At 40.4% G+C, this 9,665-nt stretch overlaps 1 protein-coding gene across 1 annotated transcript; it reads left to right on the plus strand.

Moving 5' to 3' along the window:
* The first annotated feature begins 38 nt into the window (after positions 1 to 38).
* Positions 39 to 4,657, plus strand: tmem115 (transmembrane protein 115). Its single transcript, XM_046871975.1, has 3 exons — positions 39 to 397; positions 2,020 to 3,032; positions 4,181 to 4,657. Exons 2-3 carry the CDS (start codon positions 2,176 to 2,178, stop codon positions 4,404 to 4,406), a joined length of 1,083 nt encoding a protein of 360 aa, XP_046727931.1. The 5' UTR covers positions 39 to 397; positions 2,020 to 2,175; the 3' UTR covers positions 4,407 to 4,657.
* Positions 4,658 to 9,665: the final 5,008 nt, after the last annotated feature.

Below are 9,665 nucleotides of genomic sequence, written 5' to 3' on the forward strand. Positions count from 1 at the left end.
ACGTTTCCCAGCAGCCTTTGCGCCGAGGTGCCGTAAAGCGACGCTATTATGGTCCGCGGTGACGTTTGCAAATCTGGCGTTTGTGCTGATCGCAGTGTTGGATTTAGCTGGGAGTGCCTTGCAGTAAAGCAAGCATATTCTCGGTACACGTCAACGTGTAACCCGCAGGGACATCTTCAGTCCGCTGACACACCGGATTGATCCACCGGACGGCTGCTTCGAGTTTCACGAACAATCGAGTTGATCAAAATTCCTTCTCGAGGCCTAGTGGAAGGATCTGATCCTCGGGCTCACCTGCGCACTCCAGGCGTGATGACAGGACGTTCTACCGGGGAGAGCTGTTGATGTCTTTCGCTAATCTTGCTCATAAAGGAGGCAAGCACCTGCACTCAGAAAGGTTGCTAAAAATCTGATCGAGTGACACGTGATTAAAGAAAGGCTCAACATGTTTTAAAACATATTGAGGGACAAAGTTCTTGCTAGCTAGCAGCCTAACCAAACTAGCAGGCTAATAAATGGATTGAGTCTTAAGAGTTGATGGTTTTGGTGTGTGAAGTAGTGCGGCCATGTGTTTCCTAACTATGTTACATTTCTCTCGTTCAAGCCTTTGGTTAATCTCGCTGATCCTTAAAGTGATTAAAGCAGAATGACTGAAGACCTCAACAGCTTTATTTTGTTAGCTAATATTAGTTGGAGTTAGATAGTAAGCTGGTGACGTCAGGGCTGCCTTGTTTGTGTGTTTTCTTGAATTTAATTTGACAGAACACCTCCTGTCCTGAAGACTCTCTCATTGTGGATTACTCACTCACTGGAACTGGAGACTCCTTCTGTAAAAATAAATAATCTCTGTACACAAAACCTCACCATGTCAACCATTTATCAACTTTTCTTTCTTAAGCCATGTGCACATTGTGCGATTTTTGGCCATGATTTGGAAAATTGTGAAAATCCTATGCTGAAATCTGTAGTCTTTGTTGGCTGATTTGACATGTTCACCAACAGCGGATTAATGGCCGTTGTGATCATTTTTTTTCTTCGATGAAATTCTGGCAGTGTCCGAAGATTTTAGACACTTTCCTGCAGTGTGACTTCTCCTACGTTTATCGTCAAAACAAGAGCCAATAGGATCGGCGAACCTGGCGCAATTAGCACGACAATTTCGAACCACCACAGGGAAAAGGTCGAAACGAGTGGACAGTACAGCAAGAAGAGATTGAGTTATGAAAGGAAAAGGAGTATGACATGTTTTCATTGTCCATTCACGTCATGAACAATATGAACACTACAGATTGTTTTTGTTTGCTGCTAGCTACCGTTCACAGTGAGAGAACGCTGATCTGCACGTGTCGCAGATTGATGACGGATCAATCTGTGATTTTCTCTGACAAGTCTTTTTCTTGTGTGCGTCTGTTTTTGACTGTCGTACAGTCTGACAAGCAACAGTCGCAAAGGAATATTCGAAATGGCACAGTGTATCTATTTATCAGGTCTTTGATTACCTCGATCGGAGATGTCGACCTGTGGTGACCTTTGATTTACCATGTCATGTAGGAGAAGAGGGAGAAAATGTAAAAAAAATTGAAAAAGATTGAACGATAAGAAGCGTCTTGCCTTTCATTAGAGTTCACTGAATAGCTGCGTTAGGGCTGAACTGTACATTGGCTTGTTTCTTCTTGTACTGTAAGTTTCACTGAACCAGAACGCTCTCTATTTATATCTTTCGAAATGATATTAAATCATAAATGAATGGGCCCATTGTCAACTTTAGTTATAATATAGTGTTTGATAATAATGCAGCATTTATTTTCAGCCCATGGTTCTTGAATTTTGGTTCTTCGTAGCAAAAGGTTTGGTCAGCTCTGATCTAGAACGTTTGCCGTATACGTGTCTGTGTGCGTACAAGTTTCTGTTCTTGTTCACAGTAAAATGTGTAAAAAAAAATGTAACATTTTTGAAATCACAATAGACGAGTAAGTGGCTTTAATAGAGATATAATTCTGTTTTATTTTATCCACACAGAAAACGTATGTGGACTACTGATGAGGCTGCCATGCTCTTCATGGACGTCAGGGTTTGAAGTCGCTGCTCTATCCGCCAGACCCCGTTGATACCCGTTGCCCTCGAGGCTCTGATAGGCGCACCCTTACGAGAGTGAACAAGTCGATCCTGCTAAACATGAACCGATATCTGCCGGTGGCCCGGCAACACTTCCTGACTGCTCTCGCCAGCACGAGTGTGGTGGTGAAATGTATATGCGTCACGGTGTTTGTGCTCTACCTCGTCTCGTGGCTAGCGGACACGCGCATGGCTCTCGGAATCACACCCGGATTCCTCTTTCCTCCCAACTTCTGGATCTGGACTCTGTTGACGCATGGCGTGGTGGAGCAGCACGTGTGGGACGTAGTACTAAACTTGGCCACAGTGATCATTGCAGGAAGACTGTTGGAGCCTCTGTGGGGCGCTTTGGAGTTACTTATCTTCTTTGCAGTGGTGAACGTTGCTGCCGGTTTGCTTTCAGGCCTCTCCTACGTTCTCGCCTACGCTGCCACCTTCGACCTGAGCTACCTGTTTGATGTACACATCAGCGGGCGCACCACGTTTCTCGGTGCCGTGCTGGTGGCTCTAAAACAGACGTCAGGCGACACGACTGTGCTCCGAGTGCCTCAGATTCGTCTGAAGGCAGCCCCAGCACTGGTCCTGCTAGCACTAGCAATCTTGCGGCTAGCCGGGCTGCTGGAAAATGCAGCGCCGTTAGTGGGCTGCAGCTATGGTGCGTTAGCAGGGTGGGTATACTTGCGCTTCTACCAGAGGCACAGCCGTGGACGTGGCGACATGTCGGACCACTTTGCCTTCGCCTCGTTCTTCCCGGAGGCACTTCAGCCGGCGGTGGGTTTCATCGCCAGCCTGGTGCATGCCGCCCTTGTCAAGATGAAGGTGTGCCGCAAGATGGTCAAGCGCTACGACGTCGGCGCTCCGTCATCGATCACGATCAGCCTGCCTGGCACAGATCCACAGGATGCCGAGAGGAGACGGTAAGAACCCCAAATGATGTGAACGAGTTCATTACGGTCTGAAAAACTACAGCTGTAGTTCGAGGAGTTTGATGTGGTTCACATTCACTGTGAGCACTTTTGTGTACTTTATTTTTTTTTTGTTTTAATTGGGAAATGAACTAGAAGTTCAGCAGGTTCCTCTATTTCTCTCTCTGGCTCTTCTTTCAGGACAGGGAAAAGAATTCCTGCATTTAATCTGAATTGTATAAAAAAATCTTTGCATTTTGTGTCAAATGTTGTGACTCCGCAATAGAAATTGTAACACTATAGTATGGTTTGCACATGAGAGAATACTGTTGTTGTTACATTGCAGTATTTTAACTGTATTTCAAGATAAAAATTCCATAGTGAATCCAGGGTCTAGAAATGACTTCTTGGCACCTTATTTGCTTTTCTCTGTTATGAAATCATTTAAGTAGGAATTAAATTAAATTTCTCGGGCCCTCTATTAGGAAAAATAAGAAAAAAACGTTAGAATAACACGCCATTTTAATTTTTTTTGTATGTGTGATGCTTTTAGTGTGCGGTCCAAACTTTGACATACACTCCACAGGCCTCGTGCTTTTGCTTAAAGTCTCGAAGTTCATAAGACGAAAAAGTACAGCTCGTCTTGTAAACAATCATGGCAATAAAACACACGTTAATGAAATGCCGTACACCTAAAAACACAAGACGGCTTTTCTACTCACAAAGTACATATGGAGAAAAAAGAACATTTACAGAACATTAAACTGCAGGACTCCATATAACCACTCTGCTGTAGTTAAAACTCTACTGGCATGGCATTTAAAAACAATAAACAAACAAACAGCTTGTCTTGTTTCTGTCATGCCTCAAAGGACAAGTGCTGACCCTGGAGACTTCATAGCAGCATATCAAATCTTTAGATTTCGTATTTGTGAATTACATAACCAGTCCATTTTTTTTCCTTCCATTTAGGATTAGTGTGTGATTGTGTAGAGTTTTTGTTTGCTATCCAAGTCCATCATGAAGGAGGTGTTACTATAGAAACAGTGACTTTAGAAGGAAAAAAAAGGGCACTCCTATAAACCTGTGGCGCTGCTGTTACTGAAACTTCAGACTTGATAAATTAAATGTGTTATTTCCCATTTGTGTTTGACCTGCAGGCAGCTGGCGCTGAAAGCTCTGAACGAACGTCTAAAGAGAGTGGAGGATCAGTCTGCCTGGCCCAGCATGGAGGACGAGGAAGACAATGAGGACGACGAAGTTCGGACGGACGCGCCCCTGCTCCCGACCCGAGAACCCTCGCCGTCAGCTCCCAGCACTACCCAGAATTCCACAGGGCAAGAATCGAGCATCATAAGCTTTGAAGATGCCCCCACTCACTCCTAACACACACATACATACATACATACATACACACATACATACACACATACATATATATATATGATACATACATACATACACACAAAAACACGTGTATACAAGTACAAGGACCGCTCGAGCGCAGTGCTCTGATTCTGAGACACAATCACAATCCCTTCTGCAGAGGTAGGAACGATTTGTCCTCAAGAGCAAGACGGCTTGCCATAGGTAGTTTATAAATCTCGATCTGTTCTAATAAACGCTCTTAAACTAAACAAGCCTACAAGTACTCTGATATGTTCAGCTTAGACATTGTACAGATGAACTTTTCTGAAAGTGTCTATCTGTGGCACTGTGGCTTTTTTTTTTGTGCAATGTACGAACAGGATCTTTTCTTCTGTGTGTGTGTGTGTGTGTGTGTGTGTGTGTGTGTGTGCGCGCGCGCGCGTGTGTAAGGATTCTGGATAGAGTCGGCTCTGAGGAAACGCTTCAGCTGCTGCTGGGACATATAATTTATATTTTAAATTAGCTGCAATCTCTCCAGTTGGCTTCTGGGTAACTCCTAAACCATCCCAGCAGCAGGTAACAAAGCAGGTTTTTTTTTTTTATATATATATATATAAGTATATGATTTTTCCTTGGGATTTGGGTTTAAATGCTATTTGTGCCTGTTTGTTTCTGACTTTCAGAAATCATTTCAGACATCAGCTGGTTTGCCAAAGGTGTAATGCTAGAGAAAATGATTAAAAAAAAAAAACGAGCTGTGCATCATGTAATATTACTGTCCGTGGTACATTGATTTTTTTTTTTTTTTAACCAGGGAGTCATCTATATTTCATTTTTATTTGCTCCCAACAACAAATTAAAACTATTTGAGACGATTTAATTCTGGGTGATGTAAATGTGCAAGAGGAACGGAGCTTCCTTGAAAATATGGTATGTGAATTTCGGTATGTGAACATTAGTCATGATAATGTAACTATTTTTAATTGTTTTTAAGCACTACTCCCTGCAGTGTTGTGGCTTTACTTGGTCACAGTCCCGACATGTGGATAGAAAAAAGTGATAATATAATAAACAAGTTTTATTGAGGAGCTGAATTAAAAAATCGGACTCTTCTGAAGCCACCAGCAATCCAAAAGCCTTAAAAATAGGTGTAATGATTGTGACTGGAACAAGTGAAAATAATTATAGCATGTATAATAAGGTGTATTACATTAAATTTGTAAGACAAGTAAGATTTTTTTATTATTTTTTTTTTTTTATGTCTTCTCTCTTGGAGCGCTTTGCTTTATCATCCATGAGAACATGCCAGCTGTGGTCCTTGCACATGTGTTTATTACACCTAGGCTTTAACGCTGATTATCATTCATTTCCTGTGTGTGTGTGTGTGTGTGTGTGTGTGTGTGAGAAATCCGGATTGTTAAATAACAGCAATACAGTCGCATACTCCAATTCTATTGTACACATTACTTTCCTTCTCTGCCGTTATTCATCAAATTTCATAAACTAGAGTCACTACACAATCACTATCATTTCTATAGGCTAATTTTTGTAATAAAAACCCACATGGTGTAAAGCTGATCCTGTATCAGTAACATGCACTATAATGCTTTCATTCATTCCCTCTTCTGATCTGTGATTTTTTTTCTCTTTTTTTTGCAGTATTTTTCCTAAATGCAGCCTTTTTTATCAAGAATTCGGCTTTTCTGTATGATTGTGTTTGTGGGAGTAGTTATTCGGTACGTTTAAATAAACGTGAATATATTGGAGAGAAAATCAGGGCTGTTTTTATAAAACAGTGTTTTTTTCTCTGCAGATTTGATTAATGCTCAGAGACAGAGGGAATAGATTGTTTTTGCTCACATCTCATTTTTGTTTGTTTATTTTCTGCTATTAATTTTCTCCCACGTTTTCCGTCTTGGTCCTGACTTTCCTTTAATCCGTGGCTTAAAATCGACCCCTGAGATACACCTAAAATTCTCTCTTTGTCTCCAATAAAAGGTTACATGGAGAACACCTCATACTTGCCCCGTTATTATACACACCAGCAGTTTGTGACATTTTTATACACTATACAATGTGAAGAAATCCTAATTATGCATATTAAATTATATATAAAATATTTATGAAATGTTTTTGTTTGTTTTTTTTATGGTCCTAATATCCCAGGATATTTCTTTTCCTTATGCCTGTATTTTGGGCCTTTGGGGGGGGGGATTATGTTTAAGCTTTTTCAGGAGCCAGGAGTCTTGATGCAAAGCCGGTTTTGCTTTTCCAAAAAACATGCTGTCTTCTAAAGGGAGATGCTAGACAATAGATTAGGACACCACTGTAATCATAAGATTTGTTTGTGCTTATTGAACACTTCTTTCCACATTTAGTCCCTCTTTAGGATCAGGTTTAATGGCCAAGTGTGTTGACACACAAGGAATTTGGTGTCTGTTAGTGACTCGAAGTACAGACATAAATAACACTATACATTCAGCTTGGACTATACAAGACAAAACGGACAATGTGAGACAATATAGAAAGTCAAGTATTAAATAGGGATACGGAGTATATGACATAGTGTGAGTGCATTGTAGTGCAAATAACAGTATTGTGCGTCAGGTATGATGGTAACTTTAGAACATTGTACAGTATACAGCAGCAATAGTGTGTGTAACATATACATATGATGTGATGACTGGCAGTTCTTATAGATATGAAGCAGAGAATATAATTAAGGTGAGTTATTAATGAGGCTGATTGCTTGGGATTGCTGTGTCTGGCAGTTTTGGTAAACAGAATTCTGTAGCGCCTCCCAGAAGGGAGGAGCTGAAAGATGTTGTGTCCAGGGTGCGAAGGGTCAGTAGTGATTTTTCCTGCCCGGTTTGTGGTTCTTGTATGGTACAAGTCCTGGAGAGTGGGCATGGTTGTTATAATAATCTCCACTCTTCTGGGAAGACGTTCTCCCAGATTTTAGTGTTTTTGTAGAGATTTGTGTTCATTCAGCTATAAGGGTGTTAGTAAAGTCAGGTACTGATGTAGGGTGAGGAGGCCTGGGGTGCAGTAAGCGTGCACATAAAGGTGTTTAATGAGGTTAGGATTGTAACTTTATAGCAGGTCACTCAAGAGGCATTGTCATGCTGGAACAGGTTCGAGTCTTCTGGTTCTAGTTCATCTTATACGTGTCTTAAACGTTGTGGAAAGAACCAAATATGGCTGGAAAAGTCAGGTGGCCCAATACTTTTCTCCATTTAGTGTATGTGCAATGTTGATGATACTGAGATTGTGGTTAAGTTCATTTTTACTACTAGAAGCTAAAAAAAAACTTGTAGTTGGAAAATTGGAAATCTTTTGAAACAGTTGAAACCACCATTAAGTTACTGAGCAACTCAAGAACTTTGAGGGTGGACTATTCCAATGGCTACAGTAAACCATAGTTTACATTAACATATCTGCATTTAAGCACCCATCACTAAACAGCACACCTCATCAGTGATTGAACTGATATGAGACCATTCAGTGCCACCCAGATGAGGATGGGTTCCTCTCAAGGTTTCTCCCTCATGCCAAGTTTTTCCTTGCTATAGTTGACACTGGTTTCTTTTATTAGGGATGAGTTTATAGGAACTAAACTTTCTATACATTCCTTTATATAACTTTAGAATCACTTTATCTTTGTAAAGCTGCTCTGAAAATATGCCCCTTCTTTACAGCACTATACAAATAAAAATTCATTGAAATTACTTTTAAGTGCATGCAGAACGGAAAACGAAGGTATGTACAAGAAATATTTTTTTCCGAACACAGAGCCCTATTCTGAATCAGTCTATGTAAAGATAAAAAGAGTTTATGTAAAGATGGTCATATATACACAGGATTGAATTTAAATATTGAAAGCACACACTCCTCACTTCTGTTCTGGAATACACCGTCATGCACATGTTTATGTCCATCTTAACCCTATATTATTAAGCTAATAGGTTTACTTAGGGTTGGAAACCTGCACACTAACGCCATATCCAGGAGTCCAAATGATTTCCAGAGAGTCAATGATTTTTAAAGTTGTGTTATTGTTATGAAAATACTAATAGTGATGCCTGTGATAAGTTTCAGTCAGTACTTATTAAAATAAGAGCCCAATATTTGTTCAATATTTGTTGTTTGGGATTTATTTTATGGGGTAATTGAGCTGAACTTCACCCTTCTGTTTTCATAAATATGTAGTGATGGCGGTTTGAGCGTGTATTGACTCACCTTCACCACTAGATGGCAGCAGTAGCATGGCGATAGATAGACATATAACTGTACAAAGTAAAAATGTTTACTTAAAAACTTACTTAAAAATGCATTTTTCCTGTGCATTACAGTTTTCCTGGAGATTTTAAATTAAGGCAAATTGCGTTTTTTTGTGCAAATTTCTTTAAGAAGGACACTAACAAATAGTATTAATGATTCATGAAAAAGCTCAAAAACTGTTTCTGCTGAACTTTTTCACAATGTCTCACTTTTCTTGAAAAGTTCATCTTGTAAATGTCCTCTTGTATATCTGTGACCAAATCAAATTTCTTCTTCTGTCAGCCACTGTGGAATGAAAACACAGCTATTAAACCCACATGAATAGATTTGAGCTTGTGCAGTTTGCTACAGATTGCAAGCTCTGACTAGTGCGCTCTCTGACCATCCAAGCCAAAACATAAAGTATGCTGACATGATTGGATGCCTTCTAGATGGCCTCAGTGAGGTCAACTCGCAATCTGATTGGTTAAAGTTGCAGCTTCATTCTCATGTATTTCCCATGACCAGCCACCTGCAGTTCTTATTTCTTCTTACAGGGGATACCTTTGTCCCCAGCACCATGTGACATGATGGCTGGTATCTGATTGGATAGAAACTCCAACGTAAACAAAAGTTATGAAATTAATAGAACAGACCTTTGAGAATAATTTACTACATATTTGTGACCAATATAGGTATAGAATATATTAAAAGGTATGTCTAGGTTTCTGGGAGAGTTTAGGCCAGCAACGAAGCTGTATTTACACATGAAGAAAATCTATGATGTATGAATCACAGTTATATATATGAACAACATCCAGTCAGTAATGGCTCAATTGCGTTTTTTCAAATAATATTACGATCAGTATTTCCTGGTGTGTGTGTGTGTGTGTGTGTGTGTGTGTGTGTGTGTGTGTGTGTGTGTGAAGTTCCGCTGATGTTCTCGGCGGTGTCGGAAAGGGTTAAATGAGATCATCACTTCGCGTGCACGCGCAGGCGTGGCCCACGTACGTGCAC

Source organism: Silurus meridionalis, chromosome 17 (genome assembly GCF_014805685.1).
Source record: "Silurus meridionalis isolate SWU-2019-XX chromosome 17, ASM1480568v1, whole genome shotgun sequence".
Classification (NCBI taxonomy): domain Eukaryota; kingdom Metazoa; phylum Chordata; class Actinopteri; order Siluriformes; family Siluridae; genus Silurus; species Silurus meridionalis.

What these genes read in the sequence shown, in the direction of transcription:
- tmem115 (XM_046871975.1), top strand. Translation starts at nt 2,176, where the DNA reads ATGAACCGATATCTGCCGGTGGCCCGGCAACACTTCCTGACTGCTCTC. An exon ending in CAGGATGCCGAGAGGAGACG is followed by an intron (nt 3,033 to 4,180) that starts GTAAGAACCCCA and finishes TTTGACCTGCAG; the next exon opens with GCAGCTGGCGCTGAAAGCTC.